General features: G+C 42.3%; 2 protein-coding genes across 2 annotated transcripts in view; both read left to right on the top strand.

Moving 5' to 3' along the window:
* LOC125165885 (uncharacterized) overlaps positions 1–27,313 on the top strand; it is an 821,026-nt gene that overhangs the window by 92,406 nt on the left and 701,307 nt on the right. The window lies entirely within an intron of this gene.
* LOC125165646 (60S ribosomal protein L31-like) lies at positions 20,254–20,502 on the top strand. Its single transcript, XM_047858751.1, has one exon. It carries the CDS (start codon positions 20,254–20,256, stop codon positions 20,500–20,502), a length of 249 nt encoding a protein of 82 aa, XP_047714707.1.

Genomic DNA, 27,313 nt, shown 5'->3' with positions numbered 1-27,313 from the left:
GAATTCAGTGTTCTTGGACACGGGACCACCATTACAAAGAGAAGGTAGAGAGGAATCTTGGAAGCAGTGGGGCAGAACCACCCTGCTTCCACTCATCCCACCCCAACCACAAAAGAGCAAAAATAGGTGGGGGGCGCCTGGGTGGCTCAGTCGCTTAAGGGTCCGACTTCAGCTCAGGTCATGATCTCATGGGCCATGAATTCAAGCCCCGCATTGGGCTCTGTGCTGACAGCTCAGAGCCTGGAGCCTGCTTCGGATTCTGTCTGTGTCTCCCTCATTCCCTGCCCCTCCCCGACTCAACTCTGTCTCTGTCTCTCAAAAATGAATAAATGTTAAGAAAAAAATTTTTTTAAAAAGAGCAAAAGGGGGACAGGATTATCACCACGGTACCCTAGGTTCAAACAAAATCCCAAGGGAATACAAAATGAAGTCACGCCATTCTTCTAGACTGAGCTTTCTAGGCAGTAAGTTCTATTAGAAACGACGGGTCACCTGACTCTCCTTGCCCTGGCTCCCTTCAAGAGTTGTGGGTCTCCTGGCCCACCTACTTTGGGTTTGCTCATTTTCAGAGCTGAAGTTCCACTCCCAGAAAATGGCATCAGCGGGGACAACAGGAACCCTCTAAATAGCCAGGCTATGGCCCAGGAGACATCAGCCTCCCAGTCCCTGAAGAAAAAGATGCTTTAACCCAAATACTAATGTATGATAACAGAACTGCAAAAAAAAGAATAGACATAATTACCATTTATTGAGAGTTTACAAAGTGCCACGTACACATGATATCTTCCCGATCATAAGCATAATAATAAAAGTAAATAAATAAGATAATAAGTATAAAAATAAACGCATGCATAGGGCTCACTATGGCCAGAGTGCCAACGGCTTTACATGTAATAACCTACCTAATCCCTACGACAACCCCGTGAGGAAGGTATTCTCATACCGACTCCATTAGGTAGGAACTATTAGGTCCCTGTCACAACTCGGAAAGCGGAAGCACAAAGAGAGGAGTATTGTTCAAACCACACATCTGGTAAATACAGGCTTGTGGATTCAAACCCGCATTGTCTAATCTGGGTTCAAATTTAAATCTTGTGCTCTTACACATTAATATTCAAACATGGGCTTCCTACGACAGTCTTTAAATGGTTTGAAAGAGCCCAAGAGAAAGGAGAGAAAAATAGAAACTAGTCTTGGAGTCACTGAGGGAAGGGTTACAATCTAAGAGTTTGTGACCAGGGAGACCCTGTCCCATAAGAATATTAGCAAAATGAGCTTTTCATTAAAGCATTCCTTTAAAGATACTTGAACTCATCGGTATGCTAGTAAATTGACTCTCTGAGGCTTCCTCTGTTCACTCCAGAAACCATATCATTTTATAATGCCTATGCATTCGGGACAGGCTTCATACTGAACACACAGCTCTGTGATTTTCCGGGATTTTCTGTGATTTTAGGCAGTCTCCCGTATCTTTCTTGCTCTCCCTCCCAAGCTATGTGTTGTCACTTGTTATATTTAATGAAAGATGTTTTTACTTTTGTTGTTCTTAATTTGAAAAGGAAGTGAGACATTTATATTTCTCTTCCCTTGACCTTCTAAGAAATCTAACAAATGTGTGTGGGTTTTTAAGTGGGAATGACTCTTGGTTGGGTAAAAGCTTTTCTCTGTGAATTGGTTGGCCTTTGGGAGACCTAAGAAACGTGCAGGTGTATGTGTACATGTGCACGAGTGTGCGCATGCACACACACACACACACACACACACACACACACACACACGTGCATTCAACACTATTTACTGTGAACCCTAGGCAGCCTGGAGCTTGTCTGAACACACAACGCTCACCATTTTGGATTTGCACCTGTTCCCAACCACTTTTCCTGCTCTAGCTGTGCACGATATTTTGAGGCCCCAGCAGCCAGGCAAGTTACTCTATAAGTACATGATCACCATGAGGTCATGATGTGAACTCAGACCTAGAACACTAAATGGCAGTTACCCTTTGAGAAACAATGTAACTCTAAGGATAATCACCATGTTCTGTGTAATTTTTTTTAGATCGTTGGGGGTGCTAATTTGTAAAGCATATATAACCAAATGAATAATTACATAGCAAGGGGCTAAAAGGCAATCACAAAAGAATTGCATGCTATTTGATCCCTCCATGAAAACATGCTTAATAGAATGTTCCCCTAAACTGTTTCTGTACCTGTGGAACACTTTAAGGTTATTCTTTTTCCTTAACTCTTTTGAAGAATGTTGTTTGGTAAAATATACTAAAGTATAGGCTCTAAGTGTAGGTTAGAAACTCAGTATAAAGCTTTATTTTTCCCCTATGTTATATAAAGTGAATTTATAAGCTATTCGGTACTTTATTACAAAATAGCCTTTGTGTTAGATGATTTGCCCAGCTGTAGGCTAACGTAAATGTTCTAAGCACATTCAAGGTAGGCAAGGCTGAACTATGATGTCAGTAGGTCAGGTGTACTAACTGCATTTTTGACTCAGGATATTTTCAAGTCATGATGGGTTTAGCAGGATGTAAGTCGAGGAAGATTGGTACTAGAATTACTCAAAAAAATTGTTTTTGATGTTTTTATTTATTTTTTAAGACAGAGAGAAAGCATGAGCTGGGGAGGGATAGAGAGGGAGGGAGACAGGAAACAAAGCAGGCCCTGTGCTGACAGCAGAGTGCCCAACATGGGGCTAGAACTCACGAGCCATGAGATCATGACCTGAGGTGAAGTCAGACGCTCAGCAGACTGAGCCACCCAGGTGCCCCTAGAATTACTCAAAAAGTTTAAGAATACTATTAATTTTTTTAAGTTTACTTATTGATTTTTCAGAGAGAGGAAGCGAGCATGAACTGGAGAGAGGCAGAGAGAGAGAGAGAAAGACACAGAATCAGAAGCAGGCTCCAGGTTCCAAGCTGTCAGCACAGAGCCCAACGTGGGGTTTGAATCAACCAACCACAAGATCATGACCTGAGCCAAAGTGGGACCCTCAACCAACTGAGCCACCCAGGTGCCCCAAAGAATACTATTAGATTAGTTTTTGGGTTTTTTTTTAAGTTGATTTCTTTATAAACAGACAGAGACAGAGAGCATGAGCAGGGGAGGGGCAGTGAGAGACAGAGACAGAGACAGAGACAGAGAGACAGAGAGCATGAGCAGGGGAGGGGCAGTGAGAGAGGGAGAGAGAGAATCCCAAGCAGGCTCCATGCTGTTAGCCAAGAGCCTAGCGTGGGACTGGGTCTCATGAACCGTGAGATCATGACCTGAGCTGATATCAAGACTCAGATGCTTAACCAACCGAGCCACTCAGGCATTCCTAGGTTAGTCTTTGGATTTTAAAGAGCACTTCAAACTTTTGAAAAAGCACGTTCACACGCATCGTGCATTTGTGAGCATTACTCAGCTTAAAAGTGATAGTCTTGAGAGAGAGAAGGTAATAATTTGCCCAATGTCTTCTATCTCCTGGCTCAAAGATTTCCCCCCATACCACGTACGTGCACGCACGCACTTTCGTGTTTCCATTCCTGAGGTAAGATGAGAAAGAGAGAGGAAGAAGGGAGAAGGAAGGAAGTGCTGGCCGACTTGTTGTTAGAGTGAAGCAGAACCAGAAGTTGGGGATAGTTGGAAAACATCACACAAGCACCTACAGAAGCTAGCGAGAGCCCCCACATTAATAAACACACAGGAAACTTGCACCGATATGCATTCTTCCAAAACAGACTGCATTTACGATCAACTTGAAAAGCCGGTAAATAACAGCGTTGAATATATCGTGGAATTTGTTGAACACCCTACCGACAGTGAAACACAGAGCAGTTGGATGTGTACAGAATGACTGTGGCGTGTACCAGGCGTTGCCCCTCGTGAGCGTGTGGCTGAGCGGGAGTAAAACTTCCCGCGGCTGCCGAGCATCACAAGACAGTATTGGACCACGTATCGCTAGCCTGGGAGAAGTACAGTCTCTACTGATTTGGTACCGCGTTTGTACTACTGTGAAGCCAAAAACTCATGAGTCAAACCGTCATGATTTGGGGACCCCCCCCGCCGTGATCTAGAATGATCTAGTTGTAGCCACCGCTCACCTCCGCCCCTACTGCTCCTAGACCCTGCCTCTCCCTCCCTGCTGCCTTTGGCAACTTCTTGTTTTAACCATGCTTTGCAAATGGTCAGGACTGAAAAACTACAAAGAGGCAAAGAAGTATCTGGTAGGAAAATTATTTCCTTGTATTTTAATAAGAGATCAAATCAATTACAGTTGACCTTTAAACAACATGGGTTTGAACTGCGTGGGTTCACTTAAATGTGGAGTTTTTTTATTGTCTTGCATTATAAACGTATTTTCTCTTCCATATTTTTTTAATTAAATTTGTTTAATGTTTATTTATTTTTGAGAGAGAGAGACAGAGCATGAGTGGGGGAGAAAGAGAGAGAGAGGGAGACACAGACTCCGAAACAGGCTCCAGCCTCCGAGCTGCTAGCACAGAGCCCGACACGGGGCCTGAACCCACAAACCATGAGATCATGACCTGAGCCAAACTCGGAAACCCGAACCACTGAGCCACCCAGGCAGCCCCCTTGTGATTTTTTTAAATAACATTTTTTTTTCTCTAGCTTACTTTATTGTAAGACTATAGTATGTAACGCACATAATGTACAAAACATGTATTAACCAACTGTTATCAGTAAGGCTTCTGATCAACAGTAGGTTATTAGTAGTTAAGTTTTTGGGGGCGAGTCAAAAGTTTTACACAGATTTTTGTCTGCATGGGTTGGGGGGCTGGGCATTGGCCCCTGTGTTGTTCCCAGGGTCAGTTGTACGGTTTTACTTCTACTTTCAGGAAATTTTAGAGTTTTTCCATGAGGGATGTTGTTTTCTACAATCCACTGGATACAGACGTGGCCTAAAATTGGCAAGAATTGGAATTTCCCAACACCACCAGTGTGCTTAATCAACTCTAGGTGCTGGAGTTAGAAATATAGTTATATTACACTTGTGGTTCATTGTTGTGGTTTTCCCTGGCTTTGTGAAGTTACCTACTTCCACAGTGACTCAGGTCTCTTCTGTCCCGAGAGGCTATGGTGCTGGGGAGTGACAGTGCTGGTGTGGATGCAAGAGGATGTTCGATTTTCTTTTCCCAGACCCTTCCTGTCACTGATGCTTATTCTACTGATAACTAAAAACGGAAGAGCCATTTTTCATTTACTTTATCACTCAATATGCCTTCATTCCCACGATGAATTAACTACGGTCACAGGCACCAAAATTATTTCAGTATAAAAGGATAGAAGTAGTCAGCCTTCTTATGGTAAGCACAACACAAAGAGAAAATGAACAGCAAACCAACAAAATCATTACAGAGTTCACCATTTCGTAGCGAATTAAAAGTCCTATTGATTTAGTTGGAGAACACGTTTGTGAAAACTGGACTTAAAAGATTTATGAATGCCTTAAAGAGGCACATCCGGGGGCGCCTGGGCGGCTCAGTCAGGTGAGCGGCCGACTTAGGCTCAGGTCATGATCTCACGGTCCGTGGGTTCGAGCCCCGCGTCGGGCTCTGTGCTGACAGCTCAGAGCCTGGAGCCTGCTTCGGATTCTGTGTCTCCCTCTCTCTGTCTCTGCCCCTCCCCTGCTCATGCTCTGTTCTCTCTGTCTCTCAAAAATGAACAAACGTTTAAAAAAAATGTAAAGAGGAATGTCAGAAAAATGAGCAGCCCTGAAGTATGAGCCTCCAACAAGCATCCAGTTGGTCCGCTTGTTTGACTTCTAAAGATGGCTGCCGCTGAGGACGGACTTGGATTTTTAAATCGCCGAGGACGTTCAACATAGTTGGAAATTGAAAAGGGCATATAAATGGGAAGGAAGGAGGTAGAGAGCCTATGTGAAATATTCTTTTAAGAAGTGTGGTGAACGAGGGCTCATTCGAAGCCATAGTTAAAAAGGTACATATTTCTACAAATGAGGTTTTGGAGGGGGTCTTTATTTAGGATGGAAACGTTTAAAATAAATTTATTGGCTGAAGAAAAAGGAACTGGTAGGAAGTGACAATTGGAGGTATGGGACACAGAAGAGTCAGGTGTTGGAGCTCCAGAAAGACATGGGACAAGGCCAAGAGCAAGGTGGGGTGTTGGCCTTGAGCATCTTTCTTACCCTCTGAAACTGATGTAAAGGTGGCAGGGGTACAGGAAGGATTTAGCTGTTCTCGTCTGTCTGAAGAACGTGGCTTCCAGAATTAAGAGTAATGCCACAAATATGTTCTGATCAGAGACAGAGGCTGTTATAGATATTATAGTACTAGTAATGCCGTCCAAGATCCAGTTCACCTTTGGGGTGGCTGGCTGGCTCAGTTGGTGGGGCATGTGACTCTTGATCTCAGGGTTGTGAGTTTGAGCCCCATGTTGGGTGTAGAGATCACTTAAGAAATCCTTTTAAAGAATATTGAATTAGCCCCCAAAACCAAGAGCACACTGTACACGTTGTATGTTAGCCAACTTGACAATAAGTTATACTTAAAAAATAAAATAAAATAAAATATAATATATACTATAATAAAAAAGAAAAAAAATATTGAATTAGCTCTTTTAGAACTAAATCAATTTTCCTTGGGAAATAATATAATATAGAAGTAAATAATAAGGCTTCTGGCATTAGGTTCAAATCCTGGCCCACCTACTTACTAGCTATAGGATTTTGGTCAAGTTACTTATATTTGTCAATTTTTCGAAAAATAATATAGGGATATTAATAATAATAATAACAACAAGTCTGCCTCAGAGACTTACTCTGAGCACTAAATGGAAGATAACCAATAGTAAACATCCAGGAAATACAAGATGTTATTTTGACTGCTGTTATTGCTCTTGTGGTAAATGAAAATTCATAGATGTTTTTATAGGATTATGAAGAAACATGTCCCCCATTCTATCTATAATACAGTTGATTTTTTTAGACTCGGAGTAACCCTATTCAAGTGTGCATGTTAGATCCATTTTATCAAGCCATTCTCCTAAGATCCTTCTGGGGTGTGTGGCTCCATCATTCCATGGATTCACTGCCCTCTCCAGCCTGGGTGACCTGTGAATCTCTTGAGTCCTGTGCCAGCCACTACTGTTGCATACCCAGTATCCACATCTGCCTTCTTCCCTACTGACAGATGCTTGATCTGGTGCATCCAAAGCAGTGTGTCTCCCAGCATCCCTTGCAGCTAGGGGTGGTCACGTGACACAGTTCTGGCCAGTAAGGTAAAAGCAGAAGTCACTGGGTGGGCATCCGGGTATGTTTATTAAGGAGGCTAGCCCCAGGAGAAAGAAAGCCAGATGCTAAGAACGATGGAGAAGGAAGAGTAGCCTGCCCTTCACTGTGCGTCACCAGAGCCCCTGTCGTGTGACAGAAACAACCCCTATTGGGTTAAGCCTCTGGCATCAGGATTTTGTTACATTCGGCAGACACAACTTCTACCTGCTACAGGTGCCATCTGCAGTCCCATCTAAATATCTGGGGACAGGAAAAGAAACCTACACAGAACAGAGCTAAAGATAGAACACTGTAGCATCTCCACTTTGTTTTTTTTCCAGATTTGTTGAGATACTTTTGACGTATAACATTGTGCAAGTTTAAGTAAACAAACGTGCTGATTTTCTGTGCACATATAGATTGTTCTTCCATGAATATCTTACTTTGCAAAAATTGTCTCTAGGTGATAACTGTACCTGTGTCAGTCTTGTCTCCATGATTAGGTGGTCTAGATTGTGTCTTCTGGGTAGGTGGTGGGCCCTGGCTATAGATTTGTAAAAACCAAAAGCAGTCGTGTCCTGATCAGCTCCCAGGGACTCAGATGCCTTGTTCCAACTCAGGCTTCCAGCAAGTTCTAGAGCTGGCTCTTACCCCATATTTTCACAGCCAGTGTTTATTGCCCTGCATCACCTTGCTTGAGTAGCTCATGAAAACCTTCCTTTTGTCTTATACTCTCTCTCCAGGATGTCATTTTACTTTACTCAAACATATATTCTTAACTCTTTAAGTATCCTTGGGCATTCTGCGGGATTAAAGAAAGGTTTTTTTTTTTCCGGGTGAGTTCTCTTGGTTCTGAGTACCATAGTGTCCTATCCACAGTCACAAAGAACCAGTGATAGTAAGGCACAAGGCTTAAGACCGCTTTTGCAGCTATCGGGGCTTCGGTGCCAAAAAGGAAGGAGACTGATAAAGGGCCTCAGGTTCCCCCTTGAACTTGGGGCGGATCACTTTGCCCTCGCCCTCCCTGAGGGGATCTCGGTAAGAATGGCTCTTACTCCAGTAATAACCTGCCATGCTTCTGAGCGGAAGACAATCTGTGACTTTCTCGAACCACCCTGAAAGCGGACAACATTGGCACAAACATTTCCTTGATATTTAATAGCTCCCTAACCCCCTCCAGCTGCTGCAGCTGCTGTAAGACAGACACAGGAGAGATTAGATACGGCATTTGCACCTGGCCAGCCATAAACTGCTTCTTAGTTGCATACGAAGGTTAACAGGCCCAATTCCCTTCTCTCCTTAGACCCAGAGTGTGAAAACATGAAAGAGAGCTGTAATTAGTTATAAACAATAAAAACTTGTGTGGCGTGTGTAAAACGGATGGATTTATTTGCCTACTCGGAGTGGAAGCAGAACTTTTCCTGGCTGTTGACAAGGAAATGCCTTGTCTTCACTGGGTTCTTTCTTTCTCTCTTCTTTTTTTTTTAAGATCTTTTTTTTTTTTTTTGTAAGTAATCTCTACACCCACCGTGGGGCCCGAACTCACAACCCCGAGACCAAGAGCACCTGCTCCACCCAGAGAGCCAACCAGGCGCCCCCTTCGCCGGGTCCTTTACATTCAAATGTTAGACGGTAGGTTTGGGTTGTGTCAGAGGGATGCGAGTGAACTCACTGTGTGGTCTGTCTGGGAGCTAGTGACTCTGCCCTTTACAAAGCTTTACGAAGTTCTATCCAGAACTCTGCCTGGTTCTTTCTGCTGCATCTGCCCCCAGACGGTCTCTGCCCTGACTGCTCATTTTTTTTGTGACACAGCACTGATCCTTAGTGGGGCGCAGCTTGAGAAGTGGAGGCAGAGCTGGGTGCTTTTCATGGAGTCCTCTCTGTAATTATGATTCAGTGGATTCTGGCCGGCTGAAAGCTCTTTAGAGTTTATAGACGACTGCAGCCAGCTTCATCTACTTAGCCACAATGTGGTAGGTAATTTGAGAGCATTAAAAAAAAAAAAAAGACTCCATATTAGCAGATCATTTGAATGCGCCCCCCCCCTTTTCCTCCACAAAACCTAATGCTTTATACTCTTGTTACCAGTATATTATATAAGCATGAATCATTCTTGGAATTGAATAACTCCTTTGACCATGTGGAGTTCAGAGGCACACAAGGAACTTTAGTTGCAATGGAAACTTGCCATATTGGTGGCACTCTCCACTCCGATTTTCTAGTAGTTTCCAAACTTTTCGAGTATGAGAGCCCATGTTTTACCTAATTCTACTAGTTTTGTTTTAGTCTTTGTTGGTTGAGATTACCAGAAGCTACCATGAACGCAGTATATTTTGTATTTATTAATCATCACAACAGTTACTTATGTATGAAAAGTGGTACATATATTCCAGTACATTCTTTATTCTGTCCTCGATAACACTTGATATAAATATAGATTTCAGCACTCCTTAAAGAAACTCCAAGGGTTCCCAGGGGTTCGAGGCCCAAATTATAAATCATAGTCATTTTTCGAAAGCGAATGACTCTTACAGAAGGAATGTAGAGAGAGGGCTGTTAAAATAATCTTGCAAAACCTTGCGGAATAAGATCTTCGATATGCCATGTTCCACAGGACAGATGAAAAGAAAGCTAGGAAGATAGTTTTTGAATTTCCAGCAATAACGTTAGGTGTGATGCTCCTACAATTTAGCCCACCTATGGGTACTGTATTTTATTTTTATATTTTTAATTTACATACAAATTAGCATATAGTGCAACACTGATTTCAGGAGTAGAGTCCTTAGTGCCCCTTCCCCATTTAGCCCATCCCCCCTCCCACACCCGCTCCAGTAACCCTCTGTTCTCCATATTTAAGTGTCTCTTCTGTTTTGTCCCCCTCCCTGTTTTTATATTATTTTTGTTTCCCTTCCCTTCTGGTCATCTGTTATGTCTCTGAAAGTCCTCACATGAGTGAAGTCATATGATTATTTGTCTTTCTCTGACTAATTTCACTTAGCATAATACCCTCCAGTTCCATCCACGTAGTTGCAAATGGCAAAATTTCATTCTTTTTGATTGCCGAGTAATACTCCATTGTGTGTGTGTGTGTGTGTGTGTGTGTGTATTTTCTTTATCCATTTTATATATATATACAAATATATATATATGTATATATATGTATATATATATATATATATATATATATATATATATATAGCTATTGTTGCTAGTGCTGCTATAAACATAGGGGTGCATGTGTCCCTTTGAAACAGCACACCTGTATCCCTTGGATAAATGCCTAGTAGCGCAATTGCTGGGTCGTAGGGTAGTTCTATTTTTAGCTTTTTGAGGAACCTCCATACTGTTTTCCAGAGTGGCTGCACCAGCTTGCATTCCCACCAACAATGCAAAAGAGATCCTCTTTCTCCGCATCCTTGCCAACATCTGTTGTTGCCTGAGTTGTTAATGGTGGCCATTCTGACAGGTGTCAGGTGGTATCTCATTGTGGTTTGGATTTGTATTTCCCTGATGATGAGTGATGTGTCGGTTGCCCATCTGGATGTCTTCTTTGGAGAAGTGTCTCTTCATGTCTTTTGCCCATTTCTTCACTGGATTATTTGTTTTTTGGGTGTAGAGTTTGATAAGTTCCTTATGAATTTTTGGATACTAACCCTTTCTTTATAGATTTTGGATACTAACCCTTTATCTGATATGTCATTTGCAAATATCTCCTCCCATTCTGTCAGTTGCCTTTTAGTTTTGCTGATTGTTTCCTTCGCTGTGCAGAAGCTTTTTATTTTGATGAGGTCCCAGTAGTTCATTTCTGCTTTTGTTTCCCTTGCCTCTGGAGACGTGTTGAGTAAGCGGTTGCTCCGGCCAAGATCAAAGAAGTTTTTGCCTGCTTTCTCCTCGAGGATTTTGATGGCTTCCTGTCTTACATTGAGGTCTTTCATCCATTTTGAGTTTATTTTTGTGTCTGGTGTAATAAAGTGGTCCAGGTTCATTCTTCTGCATGTCACTGTCCAGTTTTCCCAGCACCACTTGCTGAAGAGACTGTCTTTATTCCATCGGATATTCTTTCCTGCTTTGTCAAAGATTGGGTGACTATATGTTTGTGGGTCCATTTCTGGGTTCTCTATTCTGTTTCATTGATCTGAGTGTCTGTTCTTGTACCAGTACCATACTGTCTTGATGATTACAGCTTTGTAGTATAATTTGAAGTCCGGGATTGTGATGCCTCCTGCTTTGGTTTTGTTTTTCAAGATTGCTTTGGCTATTTGGGGTCTTTTCTGATTCCATACAAATTTTAGGATGATTTGTTCTAGCTCTGTGAAGAATGCTGGTGTTATTTTGATAGGGGTGAGTACTGTATTTTTTTAACAGACCAATGCAATTAGATAAAATTCATAGTCACCTCAAATATTTTTTATCTTCTTGGGGCCTCTGGCTGGCTTAATCAGTAAACTGTGTGACTTTTGTTCTCAGAGTCAGAGATTCAAGCCCCATGTTGGGCATAGAGCTTAATTTAAAAAACTTTTTTTAAAGATTTTTTATCTTCTTGGGGTGCCTGGGTGGCTCAGTCGGTTGAGTGTCCAACTTCGGCTCTGGTCATGATCTCCCAGTTCCTGGGTTCGAGCCCTGCATCGGGCTCTGTGCTGACAGCTCTGAGCCTGGAGCCTACTTCAGATTCTGTGTCTTCCTTTCTCTCTGGCCCTCTTCACTCACCCTCTGCCTCTCCCTGTCTCTAGATAAAACATGAAATAGATAAAACATGAAAAAAAATTTTTAAGATTTTTTAATCTTCTTATAGTGCATAACCCTTAACCAATATAATCACTGTAACAGTGGTAAGAGTGACTACAGTTGAAAATCCCTATTTTGTAAAACTAAATTAAGTAAAATACAGACTACATAATGCACAATATGATTTAATTGTATATAAGATTAACAAATACTGAGTTATCATATATAATCTAAGTCACATTCTCTCTTTATTCAGACCTGTAAAATAATGTTCAGGCAATCGGATATGTTTTTAGAGTTATTTCTAGCTTCATTTTCCCTTTTGAGTTGAAGCAAGCAATGATTTTCGCAAGATTCTCTAATTTGTGTCTTAAAAAACACAAAGCAGAATTATAGTGTGAATTATAGTCCTGTCTTCTCTAAAAAAAAAATGCAAAGAAAAAAAACACTGTATCTTATTTTTCAATAATCCTCAACTATTGATTGATATTTCCTCCTGGGAGTCTACTCTTCCTGATGGAATTATATTCGGTTTATAATCTAAAGAAGGATGTTCCACTGGCTGAGAAGAAATGAAAAGGGATTCAGCCTCCCTCCGAAGCCAAACTCTTCCCTGGATAATGCTCTCCAGATAGCAAACATTAGAAAAAGCAAAGGTAAAGCTTACCCGAACAGCTCCAAGGCTGTGCATCCCCAGGAGGAATACTTTGGGACTTCCTTGGGTGCCTGGTTACAAGAATGATGTGGTCCGCGGTGACGAAAGATACATTCCCATATAGCATTTATACAAGTTAAATAGTGACCTCTACCAAGCAGGTAGGGGACCTGATAACCTCTCCTAATCAGGCTACCCGGAGAGATCTTTAAAAGCCAAAGGGCAGACTTACATAAAGTCAACTGCCCTGATAATATGCAGATGACCTGCCGGCATCTTATGGCTATGCACCTATGCAGACTTTCTAAAAGGGCAAAAAGCAAAGGCTTCATTCTCAGTCCTGTTCCGTAGCACAGGGATGCATTCTTCATAGAGTGTAATACCTTCTTCACCCCAAAGACACCACCTGCCTCTCCCCAACCCCGCCACAGGGCCCACTCTCGCTGGATTTGCATCCAGGGGCAAATTCATACATGTGGTGGGAATCCTTCATCCAAAGGCAGATTATTTTGCAAGATCAAAATTCTTCTGCTATCAGCTGTAGGGGCCAGCTTCTAAGAAAATTTGCATTTTAACGGGAAACAGAGGTACAGCCGTGGGTTAGAAATTAAAGGGATAGAGAGATCATCGTAAAAGCAAATTAACAAACAAATGGGATATGAATATATCTGTTAACTGTCTACATTTTTGAAACAAGAAGAGACTAGAATTTAGAAAGCTGAAAATGTATCCAACTGAAAAGGGGCAAAAGGAATTTTAATGAATTGCAACACAACTGGAGAGGCAGACTGGATAATTAGAGTCTCCATTATTGTAACTCAGTGGAAAACTGGCTTGACTTAGCCCCCTTCAGATGATGGCTTGTAGACAGCTAAGTTATAAAGAAAGCCAAGCTAATATTAGAAAAAGTTAGAAAATATTTCCAGCCATAGGGCGCCTGGGTGGCTCAGTCGGCTAAGCGTCCGACTCTCGGTTTTGGCTCAGGTCATGATCTCGCGGTTTCGTGCATTCGAGCCCCACTTCGGGCTGTGTGATGACAGTGCGGAACCTGCTTGGGATTCTCTCTCTCCCTCTCTCTGCCCCTCCCCTACTCATGCTGTCTCTGTATCTCTCAAAATAAATAAATAAACTTTAAAAAACTAAAAAAAAAAAACAAAACATTGCCAGCCAAATATTTTTAAATGACTTGCTAATATAACATTTCAGGACACTTTGTTTCTTATATTTAAAAAAATAAAACCAGAAAATTTCCCCAAATTTAGTTCCAGAAAGTCCTGTGTTAGTTTGTTTGTTATGTCATCCTCCATAACCCAAATATTGGCACTGAGAAACCAAGATGTCTAGGGCCAGTGATCTGGATAAGCACGGGCAATAAAAACAGCTGATAGAGAAAGTATCACCCACAATTTGTGAGAGAGACTTGGAAGCACCTTGAGCACTGAGGAGACCCACCATGAGGGCACAAACTTGGACAATGACCAACATCACATACCCTTGTCCTCCCCACCAGACATGTAGATTCACATCCCCAGGAGCTTCAGGGTTTGACACTGGCCCTATGAAGCCCTGAGCCCCCTCTACACACAGGCCAGAAGTGGGTTCGAGTCTTACCTGGAACTGGCTCTCCTGAGTCCAATATGCAGAACACAGTAAGATCAGCCCCAGCAACAATGGGGGGATGAAGGACACCGAGAGCATTTTCTTACTTCTAGGCTTTCCCAGGGGTGGTTACAATTGTTCATGGACAGGGGCGCCTGGGTGGCTCAGTTGGTTAGGTGACTGACTTCAGCTCAGGTCGTGATCTCGCAGTTTGTGAGTTCAAGCCCCGCGTCGGGCTCTGTGCTGACAGCTCAGAGCCTGGAGCCTGCTTGGGGTTCTCTGTCTTCCCCTCTCTCTACCCCTCCCCTGCTCACGCTCTGTGTCTCTCTGTCTCTCAATAATAAATAAACGTTAAAAAATTTTTTTTGATTGTTCATGGACAACAATTAGAATCGGTAAGGTAGTGTTCTTAGAAGATTCTGAAGAAGACTACAGTTTCTTTGAGCAAGTAAAGTCTCCCTGCTACTGTTTTTATTTTGTTCTACTGGGCTCCTCCCCCAAGCAGTGCCTGACGTTTGACTTTTGAACCGTTGACTATAGTGGGCACCACAGGCTAGGTTAGCTGAGAGACTCTATTTGGAATCAGTTAATGTGATTGCTGGCACATGATAATCACTTATGGGTCTCTCTTCTCCTTCATTCCCACCTTCCCTTCCTTCCTTTCTGAATCCAGATGTGCGTGTGTATGCACACTTGAGTGAAGGCCCTATTCACGTCCAACTGGAATTGTAGAACTCTTCCTTATCACAAAAGACACGAAAGGCCTATTTTTATTAAAAGAAAGAAAAAGTTTAGCCCACCCGTACCTCCTTAACCGCTCTCCATTCTAGCACTGAAACTTCCATTCGGTGATGTCACAGGGAGCCAACAGTTTGGCTTTTATAAACTGTGCTTTATTAATGCTTGCTTTTAAAGACACAACGCTTGGGGCACGTGGGTGGCTCAGTCAGTTGAGCATCTGACTTCGGCTCAGGTCATGATCTCACAGATTGTGAGTTCAAGTCCTGCATTGGGCTCTCGGCTGTCAGCACAGAACCTGCTTTGGATTCTCTGCCCCTCCCCGGCTCGCTCGCTCTCTCTGTCTCTCTCTGTCTCTCTCTGTCTCTCTCAGAAATAAATATGTAGAAATAAAAACATGAACATTAAAAAATATAAAAATATATAAAACACAGCACTGTGTATTTTCCCATCCTGTCCTTCCCTGAGGTCAATACCTGACTCAAAATTCAATTTTAGTCCAAGCTCTGTTACCGCTATTGTGTGATCGGGTTTGTTTAGGAAACACCAAACTCAAGGTCATTCGTGTATCAAACATTCAGTAAAAGTTCTTTACCTTCCCACTCCTTAAACTTAAAGCTAAAAGGAGGCTGGGTGTAGCCTATATTCTATGCTATCCAGTCCATTGAGAGAGCTCAAACCATTTGAATGCTAAGCCTTTTTTAATTTTCCACATGATTTTAACCTTATTCGTAGTTTCTGGTACATATGACAGCATTGCTCATTCTGTGGCTCATTCAACATTTTGCAGTGCCCTTTAGGCAGAGTACTATGAACAGCGCCATAGTGGGGCCAGGAGGAAGGCGGCGTTGTGGTTGACAGAGCAGGCTAATTAAGAATGCTAGCTCAGAATAGCCGTGAGCAAGTTACTCCCAAGCTGTTCCTCAGCTTCCTCATCTTTAAACTGGGGATAATTACAGTATCTACCTCATAGGATTGTTGTAAGGACGAAATGGGGCAGATCCTGTGACGTGCAGAACAGTGTCTGACCCACATTAATCATTTGTTACGTGATAATTATTTTGATGCACCCAGGAGCTTGTGCAGGAGTTCTTAACCAGAGCTCCATGGATGTCGAAGGTCCACAGATGAATTTAGAGTATCCCAGAACCCCCTGAAATTATGTGCAAAATTTAGAGTGCTTTCATCTAGAGAGCGAGTTTCAAGTTTTCATAAGATTCTTTCTAAAAATTGTTTTTTTTTCATGTTTCTTTATTTTTGAGACAGAGAAAGAACGTGAACAGGGGAGGGTCAGAGAGAGGGAGACACAGAACCTGAAGCAGGCTCCAGGCTCCGAGCTGTCAGCACAGAGCCCAACGCGGGGCTCAAACTCGTGGAGTGTGAGATCATGACCCGAGCCGACTCGGATGCTTAACCGACTGAGCCACCCAGGCGCCCCAAAGTTTTCATAAGATTCTTAAAGGGATATGTGAAGCAAAAAAAAAAAAAAAAATGTTAGGATGTCCTGAACTAGGGGCTCTAGAGATACAAGACAGAAATTTTGCCCTCAGAGACCTCACAACTAAAAGAGGAGACGGACATTCAGTAGCAATAAAATATGACAGCAGTTATGTAGAAATGTCCCAGGATGCAACGAGACACATAGAAGAGCCACCTGAGGGGGGTGATGCAACAAACAAAGCCTCCCCCAGAATAGGTGACATTTAAGAGACGTGCTCGATATGAGGTAGCCAGATGAATAAGGGGACTAAGAAGCTTCCAGGGATAACGAGAGTCAGGGGCAGAGGTAGGAGCTGATGTGCTCTGTTTAGGAAAGAGCAAACAGGATCACCTGGGTGGCTCAGTTGGTTAAGCACCCACTCTTCATCTCAGGTCAGTTCTTGATCTCAGGGTCCTCAGGTCAAGCCCCATGTTGGGCTCCATACTGGATGTGGGGACTACTTAAAAAAAAATAAGGGAAAGAGCAAATCGTTGAGTATGAGTGGGCCAAGAGGAAACTACACCAGAGGTAAGGACACTAGAGGCAGTCAGGAGCCTAGTGCGTCAAGGCACAAAGTGAAACAGTCAGTGCCTCAACAAAGGCATTGGTCTCAGATGGGGAATAATGGGTAAGCCCACGTCCTTTTCTATGTGTACATCAGGAGCTCATGATTCTGTCAGTTAATTGTTGCAAATATGTACTGAGATGTATTCCCCCAGCATATACCTTATTCTTACCCTCCATGACTATCACTTGTGGTTACTGATTTTCAGGTCAGAATTAGGAAAATCTGTTAAGGAAAAAAAAAAGGGCAAATTTGAAAGCTAACGTATTTATGAAAAAGCATTTCTAATTCCATTTCAATTTGTTTCTGAAATCCAGTTGGAATGACCAAAGTATTCTTTGTTCATGCAGCCGAAAGGGTATCTCTGACCATTTCAGTGGTGGTGACTAGTTTTCCATATCCTGTAGCTAAACATCATCGGTTATGTAGCTTCCTAATGATCTGCCCTGAGGAGTTATTATTCCTGATGGCAATTAATCAAAATTAAAACAGACTGCATGGAATGAAGCAAATTCAAACATCCAGCCTCAGTTAGGAACACCTGCACATTAAGATGAATCACGGGCCCTGCTTGAATGTGACAGGTATATCAATATTATAGAGAAAAGAGAACGCTTACATTTTCCAGCAGAGTTCCAAGTGTTATTTCCAAGGAGCAGAGGCTTTCAGCCTGAGCCTATGTTGAACAAAACTACACAAAATCCATAGTTGTTACCTTGAAATTAACATTATTTTCTTCCAAAAAGCTTAGATATTTGTGGCAATCTGCATTGCTAAACGTAAAATGCAGAGGGAGGTGACAGTGAAATGGAGGAACAAAAGTTTTCCACTGTCTTCCCCCACCAAAAAACCCCACCAAATTTGACCATCACTCATGAACAACAGTGCTTTGTGGAAGTCCAGGAGTCCAACAGAGAAGCTCCAACACACTGTTGGAGGCTAAGAGAAATCCAAGATTGGACACATTGAAGAGGTGACTCTACCCCGTCACCCTTCCGCCACAGTGGCACAGGTCAGCGCTGAGAGAGACCTTGTGTCACTTCTTCACAAGGAAAGTGGGAGCCTATGACTGAGTGCCTAGCTTCCCCAGCTATGCAGGATGCTTGCCAAAGAGGCCCCGCCCCTTCTTGCCCCATCCAGGATAGGGAAATGTGCTACTTGACTGAAGGGTCAGCAGAGGTTGGGAGAATAGCAGCAGGGCTCTTGGAGGGCAGAAGTGATGCAGATCCTGTTATGTGAATTCCATCCAGAAGCCCAGCCATGAACCACTGGGGATGCCTCATCTGTGCATCCCCCCACTGGCCCACAGACACCCCCAGCACTCTGCGTGGCTCACCCTCAGCCCTCCCCCCCACCCCACCACCATGCGGTCCGCTCCTTGCTCATGCTGGCAAGGTCAACAAGCACAAGCCTTTGCAGATGGCTAGTGAGCACGTGCAGAAAGCCAGCCCAAATCTGCGGGATTGGGAAAGAGCACAAAATTTGAGCATTCAGCACTGCCCTCGGGAAGGCAAATGGGAGGCTGTCAGCATTCAGCTGGGGGTTTTGCAGGGTCAGGGGAAAGAACACCATTAAGAATCATCCCCCCATCCACCAAGAGAGAACAGGAAGTGTGGAGTATGTGTATCCATAGAAAATGTCTGAGAGAGTCTTCGAATGCTTCGCAGGGCTGACAGAAGGTATTTCTCTCCCAGAGACAATCAGTGGAGGCTGCAGGAGGCAACTCCTCCTTCAGATGTGAAGCTAGCAAGGCAAGACTTCAAGAAACATGAAAAATCAAGGAAACGTGACACCACCCAGTGAACACAGTCATTTTCCTGTAACCAACCCTAACGAAATGGAGATCTGTGATGTGCCCGATAATGAATTCAAAATAGTTGTTTTAAGGATGTTCAGTGAGCTACAAGAAAACACAAAAAAAGACAATTCAGTGAGCTCAAGAAAACAATACACAAACAAAATGAGACATTTAACAGAGAAATAGAAATCATTAAAAAGTAAAAAGGAGCCAAACAGAAAGTCTGGGGCAATGAATAAAATGAAAAATTCAATAGAGAGCAGACTTGATCAAGGAGAAGAGAGAAGCTGTGAGGTCAACGATAGGTTATCTGAAATTACGGTCAGGGGAGAACAAGGAAAAGTGAATGAAAAAGAGTGAAGAGAATCTATGCGAATCATAGAACACCATTGAGAAAAGCAATCTAGGCATCACCGGAGCCCTAGAAAGAGAAGGGAGAACGAAAGGGGCAGAAAAATTATTTAAAGAAATAATGGCTGACAGATCCCCAAATCTGGTGAGAAATCTGGACATCCAAATTTATGAAGCCCAAGGTCCCCAAAGAAATTCAACTCAAAAAGATTTTCTCCAAAATGGATTACAATAAAACTATCTAAAATCAAAGAGAGTTTTAAAACCAGCAAGACAAACACACAAGTCTCACATATAAGAGAACCCCCCCTAAGGATAACAGCAGATTTCTCAGCAGAAGCCTTGCAGGTCAGGAGAGAATGAGATGATATATTCAAAGCACTGAAAGAGAAATAAAATTGCCAGTCATGAACACTGTATTCAGCAAGGCTGTCCTTCAGAAATGAAGGAGAGATAGAGACTTTCCCAGATAAACAACAGCTGAGGGAGTTCATCACCACTAGACTTGCCTTATAAGAAATACTGAAAGGAGGGGCACCTGGGTGGCTCAATCGGCTACGAGTCTGACTTGGCTCAGGTCATGATCTCATGATCTCTGCTGTCAGCAGGGAGCCGGCTTGGCTTCGGATCCTCTGTCCCCATGTCTCTCTGCCCTTCCCCAACTCGTGTGCACACCCAGACATTCTCTCTCTCAAACATAAACCAACGTTAAAAAAAAAAACACTGAAAGAATTCTTCAAACTGAAAAGAAAGGACACTAATTAATAGCCTGAAAATATATTACATATATATTGGTAACTATGTAGTCAAATTCCGAATACTCTAATACCGTAATATGGTAGTGTATTAATCACTTAATTTCAGTATTAAGTTTAAAGGGCAAAAGCATTAAAGCTTATGTCTGTTAAAGCATAAAAATATTGGAGCTTATAATTGTTGTAGCCTATAGGTACAATAATTTGTTAATGGAAACACCGTATAAAATGATATAAATTGTGGCATCAAAAACATAAAATGAGGGGAAGTGAAAGAACAGAGTTTTGGCACGTAATCAAATGTAAGTTGCTATCTTTCCTTTCCAACCTGGGCCTGGCAGAATGGCTCCCATAAAGAAGGCTGACAAGAAAAAGAAGGGCCCTTCTGCCATGAAGGAGATGGGAGCTCCAGATGTGAGCATTGACACCAGGCTCAACAAAGCTGTCTGGGCCAAAGGAACAAGGAATGTTCCACACTGTATCTGTGCGCGGCCGTCCAGAAAACATAATGAGGATGAAGGTTCACCAAACAAGGTCTATACATTGGTTATCTACATGCCTGACACCACTTTCAAAATTTATGGACAGTGAACTTGGATGAGAGCTGATCACTGCTTGTCAAATAAAGGTATAAAACTGCACACACATAAAAAATAAGTTGCTATCCACTTAAAATAGAGTGTTATAATAATAAGATGTTTTGTGTAAGCCTCAGAGTAACCAGAAAGCAAAAACCTCTAATAGGTACATAAAGATAAAGAGAAGGGAACTAAAGCATACCACTATGGAAAATCATCAATTTACAAAGACAGCAAGACAAAAGAAAAGTACAAAGGAACTACAAAACAGCCAGAAACAACAAGATGGCATTAGTAAGCCCTTAGCTATCGATAATTACATTAAATGTAAATGGATTCAAGTCTCCAATCAAAAGACATACGGTGGCTGAATGCATTAAAAAAAGAAGACCTAACTATCTGCCACCTGCAAGATACTCATGTCAGCTTTAAGGACACACTCAGGTTCAAAGTGAAGTGAAGGGTTGGAAAAAAATATTCCATGCAAATGAAAACTTAAAGAGACTAGGAATAGCTCTGCCTGTATCAGACAAAATAGACCCTAAGTTCAAAACTATAACAAGACACAAAGTAGGTCATTATATAATGATGGAGTCAATTCATCAAGAGGATATAACAACTGTAAATACATATGCATCCAACACTAGAGCACCTAATTATATTAAGCAACTACTAACATAGCTGAAGAGAGAAATAGACAACAATACAATAATAATAGGGGAACTCAGTACCCCAGTTTCAATACTGGGTAGATCATCCATGCAGAAAATCAATAAGGAAACATTTGGGAAACCAAAAATATCTTGAAATAAATAAAAGTGGAAACAGAACACACCAAAACTGATGAGACGTAGCAAAACAGTTCTAAGAGGGAAGTTTATAGCAATAAATGCCTACATTAAAACAAAAGAAAGATCTCAAATAAACAACCTAACTTCATACTTCAAGGAACTAGAAAAAAGAACTAAACCAAAGTTATCAGGAAGGAAAAAAGACCAAAGTCAGAGCAGAAATGAGTGACATAGAGACCAGAAAAACCATAGAAAAGGTCTACAAAACTAAGAGCTGGTTTCTCGTAAAGATAAACAATATTGACAAAACTTTAGCTAGACTAACTATAACATGGAGTTACACTCTAGGAGTACAACAGCAACAAAGAGGGCAAAAGGAAAGGAAAAGAAAGGAAAGGCAAATAGAACGTTCCTCTCCTTAGAGTTTATTTACAGTCAGGTGAGGAATACAGCTGAGTGAACAGGTACTTCATGTAAAGGTGAAAAGAGGTTTAACAGGGGAATGACAAGGTGCTCCTTTTAATAGGGCTCTGGGATTTAAAGATGGAGGCTAGCTTCTCAATTCTCAGCTGACACCCAAAAAGTGTACTCTGCTGGTGATTTTGTCAGATTTGCATATTTGAAAGATCCCTGCCAGAAGGAAGAAGAAGGATTGGAGGAGGACAGTAGTGAAGGGATGGGGTAGGGAGCTGTTGCAGAGATCCAGGCTAGAGATAACAGCAGTGGCCACAAGCTAGTGGCAGTAAGGCTGGACAGAAGTGGCAAGCTTCTCAAGATGATTATGAAGTAGAATTAATACGAGTTGGTAATTGACTGGAAGAAGAAAAGAAAGGAATAGAAAGAAGGATGATATCTTTCTTTGGTTTCCTCCAGAAACAGACCTCAAGGCAAGGATTCAAGTGTAAGTAGTTCATTTTAGGAGAACAGGGAGTATGGGTAAGAAAGGGAGGAAGTGATACGGAGGAGGAAAAGTAGCCAGGAAAGAGTGTTTTATCAAGCCAACTAGACCATGAATGTCATGGACAAATCCTAGGAGATGATATAAAAACAAATATCTCAGAGTTATCCCACCCAAGAGGTTGAGGAGCTGGGGAATTCATAAACCAATTCCCACAAGTCATTGAATGATGGGTTTAATTCCCCAACGTTTCCAGCCTGCTCTGCTCACAGCAGAACAGCTGTTTACTTTCCTCACACAAAACAAAACAAAACATACCAGTATAAGCCACTGGAAATGGAAGAGGAGTACCTGGAGTGGTAAGGCCCAAAAGATATGGGCTACAGATGACACACAGTCTCTGGAGGGGGTAAATGGGGTCAGGGTTAAATGAGATGGGAAACCCAGGGGTTAACGCAAGATAGAGGGGTGCTGAGGAGTAGGGAGTATGAGTTGAGTTTTCATTATGGTGTATTTGAGCTGCCCATAGGACATCTAAGTGAAGTCATCTGGGAGGCAGTTGGCTATGTGAATAGGAGTCTGTGGGAAGCAATCTGATCTACAGTTACAGATGTGGAAATTGTCATCATGTAAACTCATGAGTGTGGCAGAAATCTCCTGGGAAATTGTATGGAGTGAGGAACAAAGATGGCCAAGGGCAGAAACTAAGCACCATATTTAGGGGGCATGAGAGGAGGAGGAACCAGCAAAAAAGAATGAGAAAACACATCAGAGAGTTATGAGGAAAACCAGAAGTTCTAGGTACCTGGAAGCCAACAAGTAGAAAGTAAAAAAATGTGCCATGTGCTACTGAGAAAGCTAGAGAAATAAAAGACAAGAAGATGTGCTTAGATTCAGCTACAAGCCAGTCTTTAGTGATCTTGGAATAGTAGGTTAAGAGATTCCATTGGAACCAAGAATGCATGGGTGTGAGTGGGTGTAGATAGCAGATATGGAAAACTCAAGAAGTTTAACTGGGATTGGAAAGAACTAGAGAAAATTAAAACTGAATGTATAGTTAGTTCCTGTAAAAGACTGTATATATAGGGGCACCTGAGTGGCTCAGTCAGTTATCAAAAAACTCTTGATTTTGACTCAAGTCCTGATCTCACAGTTCATGGGATTGAGCCCTGTGTTGGGCTCTGTGCTGACAGCACAGAGCCTGCTTGGGATTCTCTCCTCTCTCTCCCTCTCCTTCTCCCTCTCCCTCTCTCCCTCTCTCAAATAATAAAAAAAAACTTTAAAAAGATTGTATAAATAAAGCATATCTTAATGATTTCTTAAAACCAAAGGTGATCTCAGGTTAAGGGAGGGGGTATGGATGAGCAAAGGACTGTTTGTTAATAGAATATGGAAGAGACTCTTAAACTGTTGATAGGAAAGAGCAAATGAAGGAAATGGAGATCAAAGGTGTAGGGGAAATGCTAGAAAGGCATAGAGATCTCTAGAAGACAGAAATCTGAGGGGCGACTGGGTGGCTCAGTCAGTTGAGTGTCTTACTCTTGATTTTGGCTCAGGTCATGATCCCAGGGTCATGGGTTCAAGCCCTGTGTCGGGCTCTGCAATGAGTGTGAAACCTGCTTAAGATTCTCTCTCTCTCTCTTTCTCTCTCTCTCTCTCTCTCTCTGCCCCACACCCCCCCCCCAAAAAGAAAGAAAGAAAGAGAAAGAAAGAAAGAAAGAAAGAAAGAAAGAAAGGAAGGAAGGAAGGAAGGAAAAGAAAAACAACCTGAATAGAACCCAGATAGGGAGGAGGTGGGAAGCAGCTTCAGGCCTCCGACGGACTTTGTTTCCTTTGTCAGGAGTAGGAAGGAGAAACATGGCGGGTCCCAACCAAGGCTAATTTGTAAATTTGGTGGCATGAGATTAGAAAAATACCTGTGCCTTTTCCCCGTGAATTAGACATTGACGAGAAAGGCGTGAATGAGGGGAAATCGGTGGATGCCACAGTTGTAGGGAAGCTTGTGGGTGGAATCAAATGCCTCTGCAGAGGATCTGAGAGAGCACTGTTGAGGGAGCTGTGCTCAGTGACCCAGGTATGATCCCAGAGACTAACTAGTTGGACTTACTCAAGAGGGGGGTTTCAACAGTTGGCGGAAAGATCACAATGATAGGGGAAGAGAGTTGCAAGGTGCAAAAGTGGTGGCAATAGTAAATCTAAGCTACATATGAATATTAAGAATAAGAAGAATTAAAGACAAGGGCAATGATTGATAGCAGACGTTCCTGGGAACAGTGTTCTAGGCTCCATTCAAGGGATTCTATTCCCAGGGTGTCCGGTAAGGCGAGCATGCTGGAAGGGAGACCAGTCACAAACAGGAATGTGTGTAAAGTAATGAAAGTTGGCGGACATGGATTCATTGGCCAGAATAGAAAGATAAAGCAGGAAATGGGTCAGCAACCACTGTGACGAGATATGGCTGGGCCAGAGTCTAACGGAAGAGTTAATTCAGTGATTGTGGTCTGTCCACTGTTCTGTCCCTCTGTTAGGGGTTGAATTGTGTCCTCCAAAAAGATACACTGAAGCCCTAACCCCTGGTTCCTGGCAATGTGAGACCTAGTTTGGAAATAGGGTCTTTGCAGATGTAATCAAATCAAGAAGAGGTCATTTGGGTGGGCCCTATGCCACCAGGACTGATGTCTTTATAAAAAGAGAAGAGGCACAGATAAAGACACACAGGGAGAACAGCACGTGACAATGGAGGCAGAGATTGGAGTGGTGTCTATAAGCCAAGGGATGCCAGGGTTTGCTGGAAATACCAGAAGCTAAGAGAAAGGCATAGAAGAGATTCTCTCCTAGAGCCTTCAAAGACAGCATGGCCTAGTTGACTACCTTGATTACAGATCTCAAGCATCCAGATCCCTGAGAGAGAACAGATTTCTGTTGTTTAACCTGTTTGTGGTATTTTGTTACAGCAGCTCTAAGCAATGAATACACCCTTTATGCTTATATATGACTTAGCCTGGGTCCTGGGCATATTTCCTAATGTCACAGGACACCAAGAGTTGTCAGCCTGTGGTTGACAGGCACTGGGGCAGTCCTCCATTTCTAAGTAGAAATAGGACATTTCCATTCTCATTAAGTGTCATTTTCAGCTCTCATCCAGCGATACGGTAATTCATTGTACTGTTATTCCCAAGCAAAGATGTCCAAAAGTTCGGTTCATCCAAAAGGAAGAGGACTTAAAAAAAAAAAAAGGTTCAAAATGCCTTGTCTGTAAATTTAGAAGTGTGAGGGTATTTTAGACTAGAGTCAATCGTAGTGCCAGAATACCTGGTGTTTACTGTATTTTTACTTTCAAAAGAAGCCAGTGCACTTTTTTCTGGTGACAGTACGTGCCCATTTTGTGTACTAGAACTTTTTTGGTTCACAGCAATGTTGACACACAATGATTTAATGTTCCCATCTCTACTGATTGATTTGGCACAAACAATGCATTGATGTGCCAATGAATAAGAGAGATCTAGGTGACATCTTTCTCTCTACCTCTCTCTCTCTCCCTCTGTGTTTCACACACACACACACACACACACACACACACAGACCAGAAAATGTAACTTTTTTCATATTAACAAATATTGAGAACAGTCATTTAATCAGCGAATTAATGAATGCCCCATGGACGTTCTTGAAAGTCTCAAAGCTTATAAGATTTTTATTAGCCAAAGACTTGATGAAAATTAGAGATTTTCTACCACCTCCAGATTGTGTTAGGTTTTCGGCCTTCCACAAATTATTTAAAACTTAGAGCAATAAACAGCTTATATAAATCAGGGAGGCAAACACAACTACCCTCAGGAGCTGGGCAGGTAATAAAAATAACTGAAGTTGGCCAGATTGTATTCTTGGGACGTAACTTTGTTTACATGTTAAACACACAGCTTCATTTCCACCAAGAACGTCTTGAAACACAAGGACCTGCTCAGTCTACCTTTCATTTGCTCATCTTCGTGGAGGCTCAGCTACAAAATTATTTCACCGTTCTGTGAACTGTGAAACGAGAAAACCAGGGCAGGCACCAGGCTGAACAACAGGAGAGCTTAAGACCCCAGTGCTGACAAGAGCTTAGTGTGGATGGGGGAGGTTCAGGCTTCATGTAAGGGACCAGACCTGCCTGGTCTCCAACTGGTTGTACCCAAGTAAGGGTGTGTGCCCACAGTTACTAGGCAGCCCAGTTTTGGAAGGGATTTTACACAAAATCTCCAGATTCTGAATGTCAGAAACTAATTTCATTGTTTTTGTACATACATGGTGGCCAGAACAGTTTGGGACCAAGCAAAACATTCTAAGAGCAGATTTAGCCAACAGGCTGCTCATTTACAGCCTTTACTAAATGTTGCATGGGGTGTGTGTGTGTGTGTATGTGTGTGTGTGTGTGTGTGTGTGTGTGTGTGAAAATATACATAATATAATTGTGTATTTACCATTCTCACTATTTTTTCAGTGGATAATTCGGTGGCACGAAGTATATTCCCAATGTTGTGCCACTATCACCACCATCCATTTCTAGAACATTTTCATAATCCCAAGCAGAAATTATGTACTCATTAATTTGTTGTGTGCTTTTATTATCAACTTTAAACTGTGAAGAGAGCCTTAAAATGAAAATGACCCAAATGGTTACCAAATTTGTTGTTACAAAAAAACAAAACAAAACAAAACAAAAACCAGTTCAGATTTCAGTGTCAGGCCAAGTGCCCACCTTCTTCCAAGAACCATTCAGGAGTAAATCCTCTGCCAATACTAAAAGCGTCTCCAGAAATCCTGTATCTTGTCGGCGCTCAGCCCCAACCTCGGCCCCAACCCCTTACTTTATCCATACTTCATGTGACCCAACTTTGGACTTCATTATGCCCTTGGAAATGCTGGCGTGTGCTCACAAAACTTTCACGTGCACTTCACCTCTGCTCTCCACACTCTCTTCGCCTCTCACCCTCCGTGAAACCCAAAAGATGCCCAAGAACATCAATTCTCCCCATCAGCCTCTTAAGTGGAAACTGCTTATTCTCAGCTCGGGTTTTGTAGTTGGGTCAACATTCGTCTACTTTCAGGCATTGAACCTGCTTCCTCTTATAAATATCCTCCCTCCTTTGGGA

The sequence above is a fragment of the Prionailurus viverrinus genome, chromosome B2, assembly GCF_022837055.1.
Source record: "Prionailurus viverrinus isolate Anna chromosome B2, UM_Priviv_1.0, whole genome shotgun sequence".
NCBI classification, from domain to species: Eukaryota; Metazoa; Chordata; class Mammalia; order Carnivora; family Felidae; genus Prionailurus; species Prionailurus viverrinus.
The sequence above is the reverse complement of the archived record's forward strand: the minus strand, read 5'-3'. Positions and strand labels throughout refer to the sequence as shown.